Source organism: Mesoplodon bidens (genome assembly GCF_964165515.1).
Source record: "Mesoplodon bidens genome assembly, chromosome: 5".
In the NCBI taxonomy this organism is placed as follows: domain Eukaryota; kingdom Metazoa; phylum Chordata; class Mammalia; order Artiodactyla; family Ziphiidae; genus Mesoplodon; species Mesoplodon bidens.
The window spans coordinates 99039577-99062376 of record NC_138161.1 but is presented as its reverse complement, the minus strand read 5'-3'; the positions used below and the strand labels follow the sequence as shown (position 1 = coordinate 99062376).

General features: G+C 44.4%; 1 protein-coding gene across 3 annotated transcripts in view; it reads left to right on the top strand.

Annotated features, from left to right (window-relative positions):
* LAMP3 (lysosomal associated membrane protein 3) overlaps positions 1-22800 on the top strand; it is a 34763-nt gene that overhangs the window by 5514 nt on the left and 6449 nt on the right. Inside the window, exons 2-6 of one of the 3 annotated variants that reach the window (XM_081235551.1) lie at positions 1352-2082; positions 2965-3093; positions 12589-12646; positions 16065-16235; positions 18620-22391. In XM_081235551.1, the coding sequence (XP_081091677.1) occupies positions 1352-2082; positions 2965-3093; positions 12589-12646; positions 16065-16235; positions 18620-18759 (1229 nt within the window). In that variant the 3' untranslated portion in view covers positions 18760-22391. Of the gene's footprint in view, positions 1-1351; positions 2083-2964; positions 3094-3299; positions 5172-12588; positions 12647-16064; positions 16236-18619; positions 22392-22800 lie in introns of those variants that run through there. The other 2 variants (XM_081235552.1, XM_081235553.1) reach the window with 2 other exon arrangements.

The following is a 22800-nucleotide window of genomic DNA, read 5'->3' as shown; positions in this document are numbered from 1 at the left end:
ACATGCCACGGAGCAACTAAGCCTATGCGCCACAACTACTGAGCCTGCGCTCTAGAGCCCGTGAGCCACAAGTACTGAGCTCATATACCACAACTACTGAAGCCCAAGCACCTAGAGCCTGTGCTCCACAACAAGAGAAGCCACCACAACGAGAAGCCCGCGCACCACAAGGAAGAGTAGCCCCTGCTCGCCACAACTAGAGAAAGCCCGCACACAGCAACAAAGACCCAATGCAGCAATAAATAAACACATTTATTAAAAGAAAAGAAAACTGATGGTGAAATAAAAAATGGAAGGGAACTGAATCTCTTGTCATTGGACCTAATTGCATAGATTGGCAGAACACATGGCAAATATCCAACAGTACAATTCACACATCAGATTAGGGTTTGTACTAGATAATCTTTTCTTTTTTTTTTTGCGGTACTCGGGCCTCTCACTGTTGTGGCCTCTCCCGTTGAGGAGCACAGGCTCCGGACGCAGAGGCTCAGCAGCCATGGCTCACGGGCCCAGCCGCTCCGCGGCATGTGGGATCTTCCCTGACCGGGGCACGAACCCGTGTCCCCTGCATCAGCAGGCGGACTCTCAACCACTGTGCCACCAGGGAAGCCCTGTACTAGATAATCTTTAAGGTCCCTTTTGAACCTGGGATTACATGCTTCTCTGAAAACTATATAAGTCTGTGTAAATCTTTATTACTGTTATTCATGCTGCCCCAGCTCTGTCAGGTCATCACAGCAGCACCCTACCCAGGAGCACACTCTACCCAGGAACTGTCTGGATTCACATTTGAAGATGGAAAATGAAGAGACATTGGCACTTAGACATCTAGCTGAGCACGCTCGCTGGGGTGATAGTACCACACCCCACACAGAGAAAGGGGAAGAATATCTCCAGTATGCTCACAACCCGGTAAAAACATGGGTGCAACCAAAACGTTAAATTGTGTCCTTGTGTGGGGCTTCCCTGGTGGCGCAGTGGTTGAAAGTCCGCCTGCCGATGCAGGGGACACAGGTTCATGCCCCGGTCCGGGAAAATCCCACATGCTGCGGAGCAGCTGGGCCCGTGAGCCATGGCCGTTGAGCCTGCGCGTCCAGAGCCTGTGCTCCGCAACGGGAGAGGCCACAACAGTGAGAGGCCCGCGTACTGCAAAAAAAAAAAAAAAAATTGTGGCCTTGTGGTAGAATTTTGAGTGACCTTCACTTCACTGTTATTTCCTTGTAAATTTCCCCCAAATCTGAAAAACACATGTTAATTTTTAATGAAGAAACCTTAAAGTGGGAGTGGGGGAGGGCTTCACTCATGTGAGCCATTGGTTGGTGTATTAACATTTTTGTTTCCTAATTTGCAGTGATTTTGCATTATGGCGGTCATATGAGAGCAAAAGCATTTCCGGAAATCACAGGCTATTCTCCACCTGCAACAGTACAGGCCACAGCAAAACCTTCTCTCCTGCAGCCAACGAACCGTGTGCCTCAGAAAACTTTAGCAGCAAGGTCAACAGATGGGCATGTCGCCTCTCAGATAGCTGTCACAACATCCACCTCTGAGACCCTAACCACACACACAACCATAAAAATTCTAGCAACAACTTCCCTGGTAACTGCAGACAGCACACCCTCCACCAGCCCGACAGCCCACACCCTAATCACAGCCCTGGCCACACCCAACAAGTCACACACGGCTGCTCCAGTCGCTGAGGCTACAATCAGCCCCAGCACAGGTCCCAGTCCACCACCATCCACCGTCACCCCGCCAGCCCACAGAACTGGAGCCAGGCTGTCGACTTTCGGCCACACAACTGGGAAAGCCACCCAACCCAGTAACCAGACCACCCTTCCAGCAACATTGTCCACCACACCACACAACAGCACAACCAGTCAGAAGCCTACTCAACTCACCCACACCCCAGGGCCCACCAGCACAACCCACAGAGCCTCACCTGCCACAATAGCTCCCAGGCCCACCCTCGCACCCCAGCCATCGTCAGCCAAGACTGGAATTTATCAAGTTCTGAACGGAAGCAAGCTCTGTATCAAAGCAGAGATGGGGATAGAGCTGACGGTTCAAGTCACGGAGTCGGTAAGTCTGGCACAGGACTATAGCACTGCTTCAAAAAGTTTGAGTGGGGAGTGCCTTGCTGAAAATGAACGTTCCCCTGCATCCTGTATCTTGGAATGAAATAGGTATCTGCGGGCTCCTCTTTCTCCAAGGTGCTCCATTACGAGGTGGATCTGTTTTAGAACACATACAAAAATAGACACTGATAGCGACTGTATGAATGAAGAAAGGCACACACCAAAATTTTAAATATGCACACCCTCCACTTTTAGCCACCATGGGCAGAGTGTTGGGTGTGGCCAACATTGACCCCAGCCTGGCCCTGCTCCTCTGGATGACTCCCAAGCCTCAGCAACTTTCCTGTGAAATGAGAGGTTTGCATTAGACGGTCTTTGTGGTTCCAGCCAGCTGTGACATTAATATGAAAAATCCAGGTTAATGAGAAGATTGGAGGGGGTGGGAGTGGGGCTTAGATTATTTGATTTACTGAAAGAATCACTATAAAAATTCTTCCTTTTTTTTGCACAGTTTTTATGATTTCAAGTAAAACTTCCACATTTGGTTTTTATTTGAAACAGAAGTACATTAGATAGCAAAACCTTTCCTGTAGGGCCCAACATGTTTGCTTGAACAAAAATTAAATTCTACACGGTTTTTCAAGAATATACCTGCCATGAATTATCTATCAAGGAACTCCTCTCTGTGAGAGCACTCCTTCTTTAAAAAAAAATCTTTTAAACATAACAGTTTGGAAATGAGAGGTGTCTTCCAGGGACTTTGAAATTCTCCAGTGAACACCCACTAGCCTGGAGTTTCAGGCTCAATTACCAGCCTGTGCTTCTGGTCTCCCGGCTAGAGTTTTCTTCAACATTCCATTGAGCCAATCTATTTTATTTGGTTTAGGTTTTTTCACCTCAGAAATACTTCAACATCGACCCCAATGCAACCCAATCCTCTGGGAACTGTGGCTTCCGAAAATCCAACCTTCTCTTGAATTTCCAGGGCGGATTTGTGAATCTGACATTTACCAAGGTGAGGCTGGACTCCTTACACTAACCTGCTCTAGCATCGCTTTCCCTGTCCCTCACCCTGGGGCCCGGTGGTGCAATCCCACACTTTAAGTTCCAGGGGAAACAGACCTCAGAGCCTTTTGAGATATTCTCTGATAAGAATGAGGGTCATGGAGATGGAGAGGAGGCAAGTGTCGACATCTTCTGTTTGCTTTCTTCCCTCTTCAGCCTCCTCTGTGCAGCCCAAGAAGGGCTTTGATGCCTCTTGGGAGAGATGTGGCCTTTGGGAACCTGGCCGAAGTGCCATTTGCAAACCACCCCAAGGAGGAAGCTGTACCGATGAACAGACCCATAGAAATACCTAGTGGGCAAAAAGAAACAGGATTACTCTGAGACCAAAGTCAAATGTCACAATAGGTTCTTTCCAACCACAGAAGGCAAAATTCAGGGACTAACCAGGGGCTGGGTTTTCCAGGCCATATCCTGGAAGGGGGTAGGCAACTGAGTAGAGTGGAAAAGCATGGTCATGAGATCAGAGTCTTGGCTACAAATTTGACTCTGTCACTTGTTCTCCTTTTGACATCAGGCAGGCAACTTAATCTGTTTGAGGTTTGTTTATTTGTTTGTTTATCATTTGAAAAATGGGGAAAAGAATGAAAGATCACTCCTGTAAAGAGCTTTGTTGAATACATGGAAAGTGGATGCTCAATAGCCAGTAGCTGTGATTACAGTGACCGAAAAGGACAAATGTCTTGGGAACACAGTGATGGTCAACCCCCTCTCAAAGGAGGCTTGCCCCTGCTTGGCCCAAAGTGTCTTTCAAATAAGTCAAGAGGACCCTTGCAGCTGGGACTCGGTGTGGGCCACCTTCTTACCTGTCTAACGTGACCCCTGAAGTTAGAGGGTCTTGGTTAGCAGATCTTGGAGAGCAATGAGCACAGACTTTGGGATCAGACAAATCAAGATTGACTCACAGCTATAATACTTACTAGCTGCATGACCTTGGACTAGTTGGGGCATGTTTCCTCATCTACAAAAAGGAACTAGTTATAGCTACTTAGTGGGACGCTTGGGAGAATTAGAAATGGTATATGTAAACCATCTAGCACAGTGCGTGGTACATGCGATGGTCTTTATTGCATGGAGTTATTATTATTGTTATTGTTAATGTTATTGACTTGGTCTCATAAGCCTTTTTTTTTTAACTGGGGTATAATTGTTTTACAATGTTGTGTTAGTTTCTGCTGTACAGTGAAGTGCATCAGCTATATGTATACCTATATCCCCTCCCTCTTGGACCTCCCTCCCACCCCACACCCCCATCCCATCCCATCTAGGTCGTCACAGAACACTGAACTGAGCTTCCTGGTCTCATAGGCTTTATCCTTCTCAGGATACTTTTCTCCTTAAGGTAGAAATGCCCCTGAGAAGTTGGTGGTTTCCTTTCAGTACCAAATGGAAACAAGCATAGTCCTTCACCAGAAGAACATTCAGGGCAGAATAAACGCTCTATTCCTGCACAACTGAAGTTAATCTAAAAAGGTGTCAGGGATTTTTTGAAAGTCACTTTGGCAAAATGGCAGAGGATAGGCATAAGCATTTATGCTTTAGTCTAGGGCTTGATCCCACCCAGCCCACTGGCCCTGTGAATAATTGCCTACAGAAAGGCGTCAGGAACCTCCAGTGTCTGTGTGGGTCACACAGTGGCCACTGCTGCCAGGCTGTAGGCAGAACTGCAGGCAGGAGTGTCTTGGCACCTTTCGATGTCTTCCTCCGTCTCCTGGAACGATGCCTTCAGGCTGGGCTCTGTTTGACCAAGCTCCACCCAAGTGCCGAATCCCAGCCGTTCTGGAAATCCTCTGTGCCTCCAGAGGGTGGACAGGAAATAAGTGTCCAGTAGAGCTGGAAGGACCAGCAGGGCTCCCTGCCCCCGACACCTTCGGGAAGGAGCAAGGTGAGCTGCTCTCAGTCCACGGCCCCAGGTGTTGCAACAGCTGCTTTGCCTGAGTCTCACCAACCAAACTCACCTGATTCATTCCACTGCCAGCACCAAAACCCGGAGCAGGCAACCTTAGCTATGCCCCAAGAGAAAGCAAAAAGGCTCACAGAAAGTAAAAGTTCCCACCAGCCTTAGCCCTTCTGGGGAATTTATGCATTTTAAAAGAGAAGTTGTTTAAGCCAGAGCAGTGGCCACAAATCCAAAGATTACAGGGGCTAAGCATAGAACTTAATGAGTGACGTAGTGAAAAAGTAAAAATGTCTTTTTCCTTGAAACAGGCAGCCCTTAGTTTTTATTTTGACACCTTTGGGGAAGACTTTATTTCCCCATTAAATCTGCATAAGAAAAGTGTTAGAGTAAGTGTGAGGTGAAAAAACGGCAGCCTCAGTAGTGATGGGACAAGAGGGAGGGGTTGGTAGTGCCCATCCTCCCTACCAGCCACTCCTCAGCTCCAGCTGGCAGGGTTGGTGGTGGGGCTGGCATCTAGCCCTGGGGACTGTCACTGTCCTTTATGGTAGGTGTTCATTCTGGATGGTGGGGTGTCCTGCATGGCCACTGCCCTGCTGTGCCCATTAAATATTTACACATCACCTCTATCAGGTGGTAATAAGAGACCAGTGTTTGTCAACCCTTATTGTTCAAGAGAAGGTAGAAATCCCAATCTTTTTCTGAAAGCACATGACTTTTTAGTGTTGGCAACACATTTTTAGACATTTGAACACTCCATTGGTCAAACAAAACAAAACACAGCTGTAGGCCCGCTTTGGCCTGTGGATCCCGGCACTGTGCCTTCTGCCCTAACGGGGAACTATGTGAAATGCATTTAGGCAGGAAAGATGTCTAGATTCTTCCACAAGAGAAGTGGGCTCAACAATTCAGTCAACCACTTTTCACATGTTGCTACCTTCTACACCAGTGCTTCTCAACAGCAACAGTATTAACACTTGGGTTTAAACAGATAAGTCTTTGTGGCAGGGGCTGTCCTGAGCCTTGTGGGATGTTGAGCATCATCCCTGGCTGCTGCCTACTAGATGCCAGTAGCAACACCCAACCTCAGCTGTGACAACCCAAAATGTCTCCAGACATTGCTAAATGTCCCCTGAGGGGCAAAATCACCCTCGGTTGAGAACCAGTGCTCTAGAGGAAAAAGAGAGCCTTAGAAAATAGGAATACATGTTAGTTATAACATTATAGATGTTATAAAGAGAACCAAGTTGTAGAATGATAAGTGGATGCTGATTAGCAAGACTGATTTGTCAGCCAATTTACCAATAAGAATTTACTGAGCACCTACTTTGTTGCCAACACTGAGCTAGACATAATGGGAGAAATAAAAGAAATATAGGCTATAATTTTAGGTTTCAAGTCATGTACAATAATTTGTCTTTTTTTTTTTTTTTTGCGGTACGCGGGCCTCTCACTGTTGTGGCCTCTCCTGTTGCGGAGCACAGGCTCCGGACGCACAGGCCCAGCGACCATGGCTCACGGGCCCAGCCGCTCCGCGGCATGTGGGATCTTCCTGGACCGGGGCACAAACCTGTGTCCCCTGTATCGGCAGGCGGACTCTCAACCACTGCGCCACCAGGGAAGCCCCCAATTTGCCATTTTTAATATTGAAATACTGCCAATGACAGAAACGTAAAGAAAAACTTGCCTCCTAAACTGTCACTTGATGTTGTTGTCAGTCAAGACTTAACTTATCCGTATTATTACTGTGTGACCATGGACAAGTCACTAGCTCTCTCTCTGAGCCTTAGTTTCCTCCACTATAACATGGGACCAACCAGGACCTATTTTGTTGGGCCACTGTGAGGGTGAACTGGGCTGGTGTATGTGAAAGTGCTGAGCACAGCATCTGGAGAGGTGTGTTTCCTGTCTCATTTCTCTCAGTTTCATTTTTAAAAGAACGAAAATCATTTCCATGTCAATGTCTCATTTGATTAAGGTGACAGTGCTGAAAGCTGTTCAGACCCTTCAGCTGCAAGATAAATATATCTCCTTTCCCCCTACTCCCCACAACTTCCTTGTTTTAAATGATAGTTTGTTTTAAAAACATCTTTCAGTAACTTTGTGTAGAGTTTATGTTTCTGTTCTCAACACTATCCCTTTCTCATCCACCTGGTTGGAAGGGCAGTGCAAGCCTCCAGCGCCGGCTCTGGGACCTGGGAGAAATCAGTCACCAGGAGAGAGGAGCACCAGGGCGAGGCAGTGAGTTGGCCAGTCGACGAGGTCTGGAAGTCGAATAGTGCCCACCCACCTGGTGTTTCTCCAGAGCCTTTCAGGGGCATTCGGAGCCCTCTTAGCTTATAGACTCCTGAGAACTGTTATCAGTGTTCAAATGTTAACACACTCAAGAGTGCGCTGTTTAGAACTTGCCAAGAGTGCAGCACCATTTCCTGCCCTGTTTTCCCTTGTGGGGTTCCCTCTGCCTGGAATGCCCCTCCCACCCCTCATTCATCCTTTGAGATGAATTATCAATTCATCTTCACTCTGTGAAGTCTCCCCACCCCAATCCCCACCTCCATCCCAGATAAAACTGGGACACTTTCTTCTCTTGGTTTCCTGACCCTCCATATATTCCCCAACCTCCATAAATGCACTTACCACACATTTTGCCATCTTGAAGGCAAGTCTTTGACTTATTCACATTCCTCTCTCTAGTGCCCAGCACTGACTTTATACATAGTATATCTTTAGCAGATGAATCCATAAAGGAGTGAATCTAAATTTCACAGAGAACTCTGGGGCAAGTTGCCAAAAAGTAGACCAGTAGCTCTAAGGAAATAGCCTCTTTGGCCTCTTTTTGTGACATTCAGAGCTGAGGTTTCTTTCTTTCTTTCTTTCTTTCTTTCTTTCTTTCTTTCTTTCTTTCTTTCTTTCTTTCTTTCTTCTTTCCTTTTTAACTTTTTATTTTATATTGGAGTATAGTTGATTAACAATGTTATATTAGTTTCAGGTGTACAGCAAAGAGATTCAGTTATACATATACCTGTGTCTATTCTTTTTCAAATTCTTTTCCCATCTAGGTTATTACATAACATTGAGCAGAGTTCCCTGTGCTATACAGTAGGTCCTTGTTTGTGATCCGTTTTTAATATAGTAGTGTGTGTATGTTAATCCCAATCTCCCTAGCTATCCTTCCCACCCCCCAACACACTTAGAGTTCATTCTCTAAGTCTGTGAGTCTGTTTCCAGAGCAGAGGTTTCTTGATGAAGTCGACAACATTGAACAAAAAAGGCCTGATTGATGTCCACATCCTGAACATCTGTGACTGTGAAACTCCCACGATACATTTTGCAGAAGTTGAGGAGAGGACCCTGGGCCTCACAGTCATTGGCAAGCTGCATTCCTGGGCAGGCTTGACTGGCTGGCTTGCTCTGGACCCTGTCCTTTGCTAAGGAGAGTGTTTAAGTTCCTTGAATTAAGACCTTTTGATGAGATATTGCAGAGTTCTCTTTAGACACTGGCGGTGAGGAGCCACGTTGTCAGCAGCCATTGGTTCAGTAGTGAGATGGTACTTCTGCAAATGGTCCCTTCACATGCACATGCTATAAGTGCTAAAGTACTATATTCAGCTATTAGGAGTCCTTGGCCCCCTTTTGTCACTCTCCAACCTCAACCCCAGATGAGAAAAACACCTGGCAGAGAATAACCCCGTGGGTGTCAAAGGAGAAAGCAGGCACTATAAATTGCAGAATGTGTGGCATGTAATTTCCCTTGGGCTTTGGGTTAAATCTGACACCTGCTTGAAGCTCTCAACCTCCCCACCACTGCCCTCCTCTGTATCCACCCCATTCCCATCCCTGAGAGCTAAGGTTTCAGCCTGGTTCTTTAATCCATAGGGCTAGCTAAGCTCAGCTCACTGGCTTGTTCTATCTTTCTTTCTGTTTGTGGTGGATCTGAGCTCTAGGAGATAGATTAAAAATTATCATTTGAGCTCAGTGAGAGAGGTTTACTGGGGAGGGGAAATCTTTTTATTACTGTTGTTAACAACACTAGTTAAAATTTGAGCAAAGACTTTGTGATAAGTTTTTTACATGATTGCTTCATTTAATACTCACATCAGCCTAAGAGGTAAGTCCTGTTACTGTTGTCCCCATTCTGCTACTGAATAAGAAAAAAAATTAAATTTTTGCAATGTTCGCCAAGATTCAACAACTTAACCTAGGTTACATGGGAACAGAGACATATTTTTAAAATAGTGTTTAAAAATTCTTAGCAACACTTTATTCTCCCAAATAGGAGGTTAACCACTCTCTTTATAACATTTCATAACCAACTGATTTGCTCAGCAACTTTGTTCTTTATGGATGGTGTAGCCCAGGAGTCAACAAGCTATGCCCCCCTGACCCCCAACCAAATCCAGCCCGCCACCAAAAAATGTACAGTCTATAAGCTAAGAATGGCTTTTACATTTTTTAATGCTTGGAAAAAAAAATAAAGAATATTCTGTGACACAGGAAATCATATAAATTCACATTTCAGTGTCCATAAATGAAGTTCTTTTGGAATATGGTCACACTTATTTGCATATGTGTCATCTGTGGCTGCTTTTGTGCTAGAATGGTGGAGTTGAGTGGTTGCTACAGAGATCCACAAAGCCTAAAATATTTACCATATGGCTCTTTACAGCAAAAAACTTGCCAACCCCTCCTGTAGAATAAACTTCAGCCCTGTTACCATTCAAATTAGGCCAAATTCTGAATTTCTGAGTCTAAAAAAAAATGCTTTGCTCTAGTTTAAATAAAAGACAACTTCTTTAACACAACTCCACAGAAAAAGTGGGTACCATGGTCTAAATAAGACTCATTTGATATCAGCAGCATACATTATGTAAAACTTGGAATCTCAAGGAAACTAAACATTCCACTGACCTCTTGTTTACAAAAGTTCACCTAACAAATGCTCTTCCTTCACCATGAAGATAGACAGCAGCTCAGTCCCAGTCAACGTCTGGCTAATTTTCACTCAGTCAAAACAGAAGGAAACCTGGATACAGGCTCCGGACTCAGTCCTGTTACATTATGAGATAAACTTGCAGTGAGTATGAGCACTGCCATCTGCTTTGGAAGGCCTCACCTTGGGCATTAGCCCTATAAAGCACCAGTTCTGGTAGAGCGGGAACAGCCCTTCCTGTCAGGGCATGCAGCTGGGAGGGCCCATGCTTGCTTTAATGCTTTACCTCCCCTCTTGGAATTCTTAATAATTTTTGATCTTGCATTTTTATTTTGAACTAGGTCCACAAATTATGTAGCTGGTCTTGCTTCCTATAGATTATTATATATAGGCAAATATATTCCAGGGAATATGAAAGAAAGTTCTTGCACAACAAATTTTTTCTCTATAACCACACATCCCATGAAGAAAGTGTAGAGCAAGATCCCATAGACAAGATCTTGCTTTGTCTCACCTACAAACAATATGAATCAGAAGTAGAGGCCTATCTCCTCTGAGCTCTTTGTTCTAAGCTGTAAAATGGGCTGAGAACATTTATTCTGCCTCAAGGGGGTTGTGAGGATCAAAGAAGGCAGAAAAATGCACTTAGTAAACTGTAAAACAATTAAAGAAATACAAAGCACCCATTCCTTACAGCGAGGATAGCTCTAGGAGATGCCACAGGAAAGGGAAGACTTCAGGAGGTATCCCATGGAGCTCAGAGCTGGCCCCATCACTGTTCTCCTGCTGCTCTTTAATCAATCTCTTGCTGCAGCCCAAGCAATTTCCAAAAACAAAGCCCTCATATCACAGCCCTGCTTAAAACCCTTCAATGGATTCTCTCTGCCCTTAGGATGGGGCAGGGATTTTATAACAGTGACTGTGGGCCCTGACATACAGGTCTCTCTTATGCTAAAAGGGATCCCAAGTAAAGAATATCCTGGGAATTCCCTAGCGGTCCAGTGGTTAGGACTGCACTTTCACTGCTAAGGGCCTGGGTTACTGGTCGGGGTACTAAGATCCCACAAGCTGCAAGGCGTGGCCAAAAAAAAAAAAAAAAAGAATAACCTGAATAAACTGTATGTAAAAGCAACCCAAGGGCCTGGGTCACAGTTGTTTTTCTCTAAAAAAATTGGATGGTCCAAGCACATCATCCACATCATCCAACTTGCCTTTGAGACCCAAGACTGAGCACCTTGAATGAGGCATCTGGGTCTTATTCTTCCCCCAGGACCTAGAGCAATGCCTGGTCTGGAGTGGATATAAGAGAAGTTAAAGGCTAGCCAGGTGGCTTGGGGTCATATCTTCACCTGCCAACTATTAAGACTGTGACCTTGGGCAAGTCACTGAGCCTCCATTTCTTCTCCTAGTGGTTGTGGGGATTAAATAAGGTGAGGCACAGAGGTGCCTGCCACACAGGAGAAGTGCCTGGCACGAGGTGAGAAGCCAGTGTGTGGAGCTGCTTCAATGAACTGTAGGATCTAGAGTTCAGTGCATCGATAGCAGTCACCTCACTGGAACAGTTTGTATTTCAGGAACCCTTACTGTGTAAGCAATCATCATTTCATCTACAAACAATATATAAATGGACTAGAATGTGGTCAAGATTATTATTGCTAAGTTCCTTTAATGACTACTAAAAGTAATTCAATTTCAGATTCTGATTTTGGTTGCTGTACCGTTTTTGGCAACTTACTTGCAGATAGTTTTCTAATGAATGTTTAAAAGCAATAACACTGTAAATCACCTACTTTAAAAAATAAAAACTCCTTTTCCAGCTTAACTTTCATATCTCAATTCAGTTCGTTTTAATGGTCCATACCCTGATTCTCTCAGGAAGTTATAGGGCTGTTTTGTAGGGTTTTTTGGTTTGTTTGTTTGTTTTCCAAAAGGACAGTCCCTGGATAAAACGTGGAGCACTGCTTTATAATTCTGAACACAACAACCTGGGGTCTTCTTCTAGAGAACAGCCAGTAATCTCAGGGTTAACCTTTTCTTTCCAGAATCCTTCATGGCCCCATGTAACCATTTTGGAGACATGAACCCATTAATCTGTTTAAAATAATTGATACCCTATCCAGGAAAATCCACTCATAATTTTACATACACTGTTTTTCCCAGGGGGGTTTATGCACCCCATCAAATCCACCCACGGTAGCCTTAAGGATGAGTGGTCTCAGCTTGAATCCCTACCCTAAGATATTAATTACTAATAAAGGCTTAATGTATGCCCCCCCAAACCCATCCACCTTCCAGATGTATTTGCATTATAACAGGGGGAAACTTGGCCCAGCTGAAGGGACTCAGATCGTACCAGTGGAATTGGAATTTCAGGCTCTAGCAACAAGTATGCAATAGAGAAATTTTCAGCCAGGGGCAAGCCATTACTTATTACCTATTTATTGTATGATGTATTTACTTCTTTGGAAAATTTCAAACACAGTTGTGGCTCCATACCAACATACCCCAAACCCCCATATCAATGATTTAATAGCTGGAATCCTGCCTAAACAGTCTGTAAACTAGGATCATAAACATAAAAACAGAGATTACCCAAAAGTTGACACACTGCTGTTTTACAGGATGAAAACTCGTATTATATCAGTGAGGTGGAAGCCTATTTGACCGTCTCAAATCCAGGTAAGTAATTGGAGACGCCTGTTCTATCAGCGATGATGCTGTTTCTGGTTAGCTCAGTTTTCACCTTGCTAATATGTGATGCTGACTTTGAGAAACAGACTGAGAGAGCAGCCAGCAATGTAACTTTGAGGGAACTTATTATTGATACATCTCTGTGTGCTTCAGTCTGCTTGTCTGCTCACGCAGCAAGTTGGCTACATTGTGTCAAATCAGCAACGAGAGAGTTGAGTGACTTTTCGACAGATTTGCTGTTAATGGTGAGGTTTATTTTACACTCTCGGAATCATGCATTCATTCTACAAAAGTGTAGCTAGTGCCTGCTAGGTTCCAAGCCCTATAGTATGTACTCGGTATCCCTAATTATCTAAACATATAGTCCCTGCCCTCATGGAGCTTACATTATAGAAGTGGGAAGAGGACCATAAACAGATGTATTAAATTACAATATATAGTTAAATAGTGCTAAATTCTATGAGCAAAAAAAGCAGGATGAGGATGGAGAGGACTGGAAGGAGTAGTAGGGAAGCCCTCTGAGGAGAAAGCCCTCTCTGAAGAGGTGAGATTTGAGCAGAGAGCTGTCCCCATTTGAGGACATCTGGGTCTGGGGAAACTCTTTCCAGGTGGCAGGAACTACAGGTGCCCAGGCTCTAAGGAGTGAGCCTGCTGGGGCACTCAAAGACCAGCAGGAACCAGTGTGTCCAAGAGAGCAAGCAAAGCAGCCAATGAGGTCTGAGGGGCAGCCAGGCCAGAGCACAGAGAGCCTGTGGGTAAGACAGGGTGAGGACTTTGGATTTTATTCTAAAGTGTGAAAAGATGCCATTGGAGGGCTTGGCGTAGGGAAATGATATATCAGATTTATATTTATAAAGGTTCACTTTGGTTGCTATGTGAAAAATTACCCAAAGTAGAGCAAGTTGAAAGAACTCCTACAGTGTTCACTTCTAGGAAAGTAATGCTCCCAGTCAAGTTGAGGGAGTTTCTCAGAGGCCTCAGATGTTTCTCCAGAAAGCCTAGACTTAGATAACACACTGTTAGTGAGCACCTCCTTCGTGCCAGGTCGTGTACTAAGAGTTTTCATGTCTCTTTTCTCCTCTTCAAAATTCTTTTGACTGGCTTAAACTTATTCTTTTATTAATTAAGGAACTTATACTAAAGAAACTTGCTGAGAAATGAAAATGTGAAGATATATCTATTTTAAACTTTTTTTTTTTTTTAGAAAATGTTGGGAGAGGAGTTTTATTAATTTATTTATGCTGTGTTGGGTCTTCGTTTCTGTGCGAGGACTTTCTCTAATTGTGGCAAGCGGGGGCCACTCTTCATCGCGGTGCGCGGGCCTCTCACTATCGTGGCCTCTCTTTTTGCGGAGCACAGGCTCCAGACGCACAGGCTCAGTAGTTGTGGCTCACGAGCCCAGTTGCTCCGCGGCATGTGGGATCTTCCCAGACCAGGGCTTGAACCCATGTCCCCTGCATTAGCAGGAAGATTCTCAACCACTGCGCCACCAACGAAGCCCTGATATATCTATTTTAAATATTAGCAATATTACATTGGTATTGCTCAAAAAGTTGTTGTCAATGATTATCGGTTAAATATAAGCAAGATGTCACAGTTGACCTTTTCATATGCATTATCTCAAATGAGTCTCCTCATATCGACTGGGGAATAAATATTGTGCATGCTAACTTAAAGCAGCTAACGTTATCACTGGATAAGGACCAAATTTAGCTACTAATAGGGTAGTAATGTCTCAAGGGGCAGGAGAAGGGAAAGTCAGACCAGAAACTAATTGAGAGGCTGAGGGAGGGGAAAAAACAACTCTAGGTCCCCATGCTCAAGGCTCAGCAGTGGCAGCAGGAATTGTCATACTCCTAGTAATGATCATTTTCATGTCAGTGGTGGCAGTGGTGGTGGTGTTAGTACAGTAATTAGTTGTAGTTACAGGGGTAGTGACCGTGGTGACATTAGCACGAGCAGTGATAGTAGACTACCCCAGGATATAACACAAGATACAGTAGTGTACATGGATAATTCAGTACATCATGTAGGACGTTTGCATGTATAAATGCAGGAGTCTGCAGTAAATATGACAGTAACGGGCAGGAGACACAACAGCACAGCAGTTAAGATAACAAGCTCTAGGATCAGATGGCTTGAGTCCAAATACCACTTAGTAGATGTATGTTCTTAGATTTATGTTTTCAACTCCATCTTCTCATCTGTAAAATGGTGACGGTAGTACCTATCTCAAAAAATGTTTGTGGGAATTAAACAGGAAAATGCACGTCAAGTCCTTGCACAGCACCTGAAACACAGTGAGCCAACCCTCCGTGTGAGATGTTATGTCAGATGCAAGTGAACACACCCGCAGCAGCAGGAGAGGAGGGAACTTCCAGACTCCCTCAAAAACAGCCCGTGGATGAATTCACTGAGGTCCATAGTCTGGTCCTCAGCCCCGGAAGCCATCAGCGGCTGTTTCTTCAAGGAACCTGACCTTAAACCAAGGTCATAAAACTGATGTATAAAATCAGAATGCCAGTTTGTTCATTCATCATGCTACTGTTTCTTATTGTAACTGCAAGGGGACCAAGACAGTTGGGTACTCTGCCAATGAACTTTCTCCCATTTGGAAACCAAACTATATTCAGAAGGGTGCCTGGTGGAGGTGGAATTAGAGCAAATGGAGTTATTAAAATTTTTTAACATCTTTATTGGAGTATAATTGCTTTACAATGGTGTAAATATTTTAAATGTTTAACCCCATGGGCCTTGAAGCACTCACCTCCTTGAAACGCGTGTGCCTCTCACGAGACAGGGCCAGTCCTTGAGCAGGTTCTTCTCTCCCAGCAGCACTCAGATGGATGGAGATGGGCCTCTCCCTTCTCTATGCTTCCATGAATGATGCAACAACCCCTCCCAATGATGGGCTTAGTCGTTCCTTTTGCTATATTAATGTATTCAGTGTGGTGACATGCAAATACTCTGCTTGGTAACTTTGCATGTCTCTGCTCTGATTCATTTATGAGTTCATGTGATTTTTGTCTCAGAGAACAATCTTACTTCTTTTATTTCTGAAGTTTTTGTGGGCACTTTTTTGTGCGCAAGCACTGACAATAGTCCCCATTGACTCTGCCCCCAATGACTTAAAATAACTGAAGAAAAGATTCCGAAGAGTTTTTATTTCAATGTTATCATATTCTAATTTATGTGAGATTGCCCCCATATATGGTGAACAGAGCATCAGGAAAAAGTTCCCAGACAGCACCAGGGTGATGTTTCATGAGGCGAAGGTGTCAGAACTCTGGAGAGCCACATCTAAGGAAGGCCATTTAACTGCACATGGGCCACCCAGCAACAGGTGGGGCTCAATGGATATTTGCCAGGATTCTTACATGTTGATATTTCACCTTTGTGTTTTCAGAGAAAGTTTACCAAGGAATGAAAAGTGCAATGGTGATGTTTGAGACTGTGGCCGGGCATTCCTTCAAGTGTGTGAGTGAACAGAGCATCCAGCTCTCACCCCACCTTCAGCTGAAAACAATGAATATCCAACTTCAAGCCTTTGATTTTGAAGGCAACCACTTTGGAAATGGTAAGTTAAGGGATCATGATGTCACAAACATAAACTTCTGAGACCCAGGAGTAGTTTCAAGTTGTTTTTGTTTGAAGCTTTCAAAGGGACAAGAATCACATGAATTTCCTAGAAGAGTATGATTCCACTAAGCTCTCAGGGTCAAGTTTCTCTGGCCAACCCTCCCTCCCACCATTGTATGAGTCAATACCAGCCTCAAAATCAGACACTTACACCCACTCATGTCCACTGCCCTCCCACAGCAGAATACATTCTTCTTGTCTGACCAAAATACACATTCTGACTCATTTAAACACACACACACAGTCATAGTCAATCAAAGAGTCAGAAAACGCCATCAGTAACCTCCCCTGAGCAAGCTGTTGAATACTGGTAAACCCAGGTGTCTTTGGAGAACACCTTAAAAATCCTGAGTATTTAGTGATGTCTAAACTTCAAGATTTCAGAATAGATTCTTTCCCACTTATGGAGGGAAAAGAGAAAGTTGTGATCATTCTAGACAGAAATACACTCTGTTGGATCCCCTCTTCTCAAATCCAAGCTGTTCCACCCAACTAGTGCTTCCTCATAGTTAGTCTTAGTTTCCATGCAACTTCTACTTTGGGTTTTTACCACCACAGAGGGAAGCAGATTCTAGCAAGAAGGCCAGGGGCAGCCCAGGGTGACTTTCCAAAAAAGCCCTTTTCTCCCCACCAGAAAAACAGTATTACAAGGGTTTCTACATATGGGCAAGAATTGAACTTCAGTTTCTAAAACATCTCTCTCATAATAAGTCAATGACATTATGAATAGTTCTCAGCTATCAAAATTAGATTTAGCTAGAGGTGTAGCTGTAAGTTAAATTTCTATAACATGAGTCTGATTTCTACTTGAATTCCACTGTAAAGCTGAAAATGTGTCTGGCAGAAAACTTCTGATATACCTGGTGGAAAGCATTCAGCAAAGGCAGTATTAAGTGTCACTTGCCTTGGATCTCCTGATATCTGTAGGTTTGGTCTGAGTCCTACAATCTCTATCTTAATTTTGGATGTTTACCAGAGTCCTAAGATTAAATATTAAAATTTGCTAGTAGGTATTTCCCCCACTCTGTCATCTTGTCTCAAAATATCCAATTTGGGAAACTCTTTTAAACATTTATTATGAAGGCTTGAAAAACCTCTGTATTTAATCATGTGGTCTTAAAAATAAGGCACACACTTTCTCTTCCTCCCCCTCAGAACCTGTGTATAGAAGGAAGTAAGCAGGTCTGGGAAACCTCTTGGTGGCAGAGATGAGAAATAAAAACCTTTTAGCAGCACACCTGGCCGCTATTAAGCAGTGCTCACGAGGAGATGTAGAAAGCTATCTTTTCATTTTTTCCTCTCCCTCCTTCACCCTCTCATATAAATAGTCACAAAAGCCTATCAATTCTACCTCCAAAATATTTCTCTTGTTCATTCCACTGTCCCCGCTTCAGCCCAGCTCCTTATTCCCAGTCTTTGCACCTCAAATTTCACTAAAGGTGCTCAAATGTGATGTTGTATGTCATCCTGTAAATCATATTTTCTACCAGAGAGTAAGAGAGGAGAGAAAAAGGAGCAAGTTAAAAAATAGAAGTTACCATACAATATGGCATTATAAAAGGCATAAGTACAGAGGCCGTGGGAGTGCAGAGGAAGGCATGAGGAACACAGCGTTGCAGGAAGGGGATCAGAGAAGTCCTGACAGATGGGTGACCCTTCAACAGGGGCTCGGAGAACTGGAGAGGAATCCAGCAAGTGTAATGCTCAGCCTTGTCAAAGAGAACGGTCATCCCAAACAGTAGGCTCCTGACCCCCTTTCTCAACCCCTTCTCTCTAAAATCTCGGAGCCTGCAAAAGGTCTCTCCGGTACTGGGAGCCCGGGGTGTCCAGCAGTCCCTTCAAGAAGCACAGAGTTTAAATAGAAAACTTTGGCCAGGTGATATGGTCCAGGTCTGTGTTTCCAACGTTGGGAAACAAGGCTCCCGTGCTTACCCTGGCTTGAGAGTCAAGACACAATTCTGATCCTGACCCTCTGGACCTAACTAGTGCTCCTCAAAGTTGGATCTGCCTCCCAGCCGTATCACAATCACCTGGGTCCCACCTCCGACCCGCTGAATCAAAACTGCTTGGGTGCGGGGCCCGGGGATCTGCAGTTTAAGACACCCCTTAAGGGATCACAGGCGCTACAAGTTTCAGCCCACTGTAGTGACCCCTTCCCTTCTCATCGTCACCTGTCCATACGTCTGAGGCATCAGGGACAGGCCCCACAGCTCCATCTCTCGCTCAGTTTCCTTCTCTGTGAAGCTGAGGCGGGCAGGGGCAGTATCACTTCCCAGCATTGTGGCCAGCCTGTAACACCTGTTACTCTGACTTCAATTACAGCGGACGAATGCTTCAGTGACAGAAACAGGAGAGAAATCCCTGTGGCCGTGGGCCTGAGTATCGCAGCATTGCTTGGCGTTTTGCTAACAGCATGCCTGGTGACCAGAAAGAGGCCCAGGAGAGGATATGAACGCATGTAAAGCCCCACCTTCCTCAAAATGTGCAAGGTTAAGGCCTTGGGAATGCTGGCTGTATATTTAGCCTGAAGTGAAGGGATCAACTTTTCTAGTTGCCAACCCCACCCTCCAAATCCGATTAGGAAATTAGCATTCCACCAAAGGCCATCAGGCTAGCTACAAGACAGCTCCCACCCCACTTCTTCCTGGGTCATATGGGCCTGAGTTCCACCATCCACACCTGATAACACAGGCCTGGCTGTGAGAATTAGGGACAAGAGGCAGGGATGTGAGCAGGGTCCTGTGAGAAGGAGAAAGCAAACACCCAAAGGGAAGATTGTGTGAAAGACATTTTCAAACTACACTGCTTTTTCGTATACATTTTTAAGAGTCTCAACATCTAGTTTTTTTTAAAAACTTTTTTACTTTTAAAACACCTATCCATTTCAAAATAAATTCTAAAGTGATTTTAAACTCCTGGATTTTGCCCAACTCCTGATTTACTTAAATGATAGTCTTGATAGACTATCTTTTTTTTTTTAGGTTGACTGAAGGTCTTTTTATTTTTTTTAATAAATTTATTTATTTTATTTATTTATTTTTGGCTGCATTGGGTCTGTTGCTGCATGTGGGCTTTCTCTAGTTGTGGCGAGCGGGGCCTACTCTTCCTTGCGGTGCACAGGCTTCTCATTGCGGTGGCTTCTCTTGTTGTGGAGCACGGGTTCTAGGTGCGTGAGCTCAGTAGTTGTGGCTGGCGGGTTCTAGAATGAAGGCTCAGTAGTTGTGGCACACAGACCCAGCTGTTCCGCAGCATGTGGGATCTTCCCGGACCAGGGCTCGTCCCCTGCAATGGCAGGGGGGCTCTCAATCACTGGGCCACCAGGGAAGCCCTGGAGGCCTTTTTAGACTATCATTTTTTAAAGGACATATTCTACACTGTTATAATGTATTATTAGTAAAAAAAAAAAAAAAAAAAAAACTAGAAAACTTCCCAACATTCCATTTTTTAATGTAAAGGATATACCAAAGATCTTGGCAAACAAAAGAGGCTTCATAAATGTTAGTTCTCCAGTCCTTCACCTTAATTTGTTGTCTGCCTTCTTAATACCCTTTTTCTGCTCTGTCTCTACTTTTCTTTGATTTTAGTGTATCCTTGTAGATTTGTTAGCTTGGGCCATAGTGGGGGGCGGAGGTAGGTAAAGCATCTAAACAGTCAGAAATGGCAAGGAGAAGAGGTAGATCTACCCAGATTCTTATCCACTTTCCCTTTTTAGCAAACATTTACCAAAAACAAAACAACAAAACAAAACAAAACAAACGTAAACCAGGAAATTCCTGATTGGGAGTGATTGGTGTCTGGAGGGAAAGTTCTATTAAAATATGGCTTAGAATGTTATTCATGGTTTTCTACTATGTTGACTGTTTAAATAGCAGAACTGGGATTGGTCTTTCAGAGAAAGGGGAGAGTAATGGACTTCTGGATGTTTTTAACTGTTTTTACTAACAGAAACTGTTCTTGTGTTTCTGTATTTTCCAGAGGTGTTATTCATTATTTTTAAGAGGAAGTTTATGAAAGTTGGCAACCACTCTATAACCACTGCTTATCTAGGATGTGTACTGCTTTCCTTTGAGGTATTTTAGCTCTCTCCACTTTCTCAGAAGTGAGGGGTTAGGGAGAGCACACAGCAACTTCAAGAGAGCTTCAAGAGCCCTTGAAGATGGCAGGAGGGTGAGGACATTCCTGTTTCCTCCTTACACCAGGAGGTGTTAATGCAAATCTGGGATGTGAGGACCCAGTGTTCCCCAAAGTGACTCGGGTTGAGCAGCAAGGGCGTGGCCTCGGAGAGATGCCATCTGTCTTCATCTCCTTCCTCCAGTGGGTGTCAACCAGTACCCACACTAGACTCCCATTTCCAGTTCAACCTCAAGTGTGCTTGTTAGGTTCTATACCACAGAGCATGGGTTGTTTATTCACCGTGCCACTAACCACCCTGTAGAATGACTAAAGGTTCTAGTATAGAAATTTCTCCCACAGCAGAGGAAAATGAAGTCGAATTAAAATCAAGAAGAGAGGGATAAGGCAGTTCGCTTGAGTTTAATTTTCCTTTCTACCATCTTCAATGAGTTCTTTGGAGTGACGGCTGCTGCTTAGACTCCTGTGATCTACCCCTCCCCACACACTCCAATTATCTTTAAAATTGCTTTGAATTAACATTCTAGTAACCGAAAAGAACACAGGTTTCCTTGGAATGATTAGTAAATAAATGCCTGGATGCATTATTGCCTCACAGTTCTGCCCACTGTTGCAGTGATGTCCCAGGAGGGTCCTAGAGGGGAAAGTGCTGGGATTGGGATTGTGGTAGACTGGGCATCTGGAAGTGGCCTCCTCCATATCCTGGGGTTCCCCCCGCCCCCCTCCAGCCCCGCACCGTGCTGCCTCCAAGTCGTCTCTTAGGGCTGCAAGGCTTACTGCAGAGTGCTGCTTGTCCCTTTCTGAGGTTGGGGCAGGAGGCTGCTGTGTAGGACTCCGGGAAGCCTCACAAGGAGCCTCTGATCCTCTCTGGCGACACTGGCCCCTGACCTTTGGCTCTCCTGCTGCTTGCCCTTCCAGCTGGTTTCAACTCAGTTTCTCCCTCCTGCTGACGGTAGAACGCCTGAATTTACCCCTCTCTCTGCAACCTACCTAGAGACAGTAGAAACCTTCACTAATGCCCACATGGAGATAACCTATCCATTGTTCATTTTGGTGTACAGTTGGCCCTTGAACGATGCTGGGGGTCAGGGCACCCACCCTCCCACGGTTGAAAATCTGTGTGTATAACAGAGTTGGCCTTCTGTTTAGGTGGTTCCCTCTGTACCTGCGTTCCTCAACCACCTGCAGATAAAGTAGTACTGTAGTATTTAATGTTGAAAAATATCTGCCTATAAATAGATCCGTGCAGTTCAAACTGGTGTCCTTCAAGGGTCAACTGTATTTCCTTCTCAAGAATATTGTTTTACAAACTGAAAGTACACAGAAGACACAGTTTGGTATCCTTGTTCCATAAGCATTTCTCTATGCTGCTAGAGGTACAAAGTGTCATTACTACGGCTGCTATCCTGAATATGCTATCAACATTACACAATAATTTACTTAACTATTCTGTTATTATTGGGAATTTTTATTGTTTCTAGGTTCTCACAACGATAACGTGAATAAAGAATTATGTATGAATTACATACAAAACAGACATTGATTAACAAATGTGTATCAATGTGTGCCTAAATTTTGGGTTTGCTTCATAAACTGTTTAAAATGGTTATAATTTATACTTCACTACTAATTCTTAATTTTTAAGAAACAAATGGGAGCAAAAACACGTAGGTTGTGAAAAAAAATTTAAGCACTACAGAAATATATGAAATGAAAAATTGGAGTTAAAATAGTAACTAGAGGGGCTTCCCTGGTGGCGCAGTGGTTGAGAGTCCACCTGCCGATGCAGGGGACACGGGTTCGTGCCCCAGTCCGGGAAGATCCCACATGCCGCGGAGTGGCTGGGCTCGTGAGCCACGGCCGCTGAGCCTGTGCGTCCGGAGCCTGTGCGTCCGGAGCCTGTGCTCCGCAATGGGAGAGGCCACAACAGTGAGAGACCCGCGTACCACAAAAAAAAAAAAAAAAAAGTGACTAGAATATTCCTTACAGAACTTTTCTCCCTCATTGTCTAATAGACTGAGGGGGGAAAATTTTTTTTTTTTTAAATCACCAGTAGCAGGGGCTTCCCTGGTGGCGCAGTGGTTGAGAGTCCGCCTGCCAATGCAGGGGACACGGGTTCGTACCCCGGTCCAGGAAGATCCCACATGACGCAGAGCGGCTGGGCCCGTGAGCCATGGCCGCTGAGCCTGCGTGTCCGGAGCCTGTGCTCCGCAACAGGAGAGGCCACAAGAGTGAGAGGCCCGCGTACTGCAAAAAAAAAAAAAAAAAAAAATCACCAGTAGCAATCAAAAAGACATAACCTAATGCAATAAACATTTTAAACTGATGAACAACAAAGATACAAGACTGAGAGGAAGAGTGGAGAGGCGCAG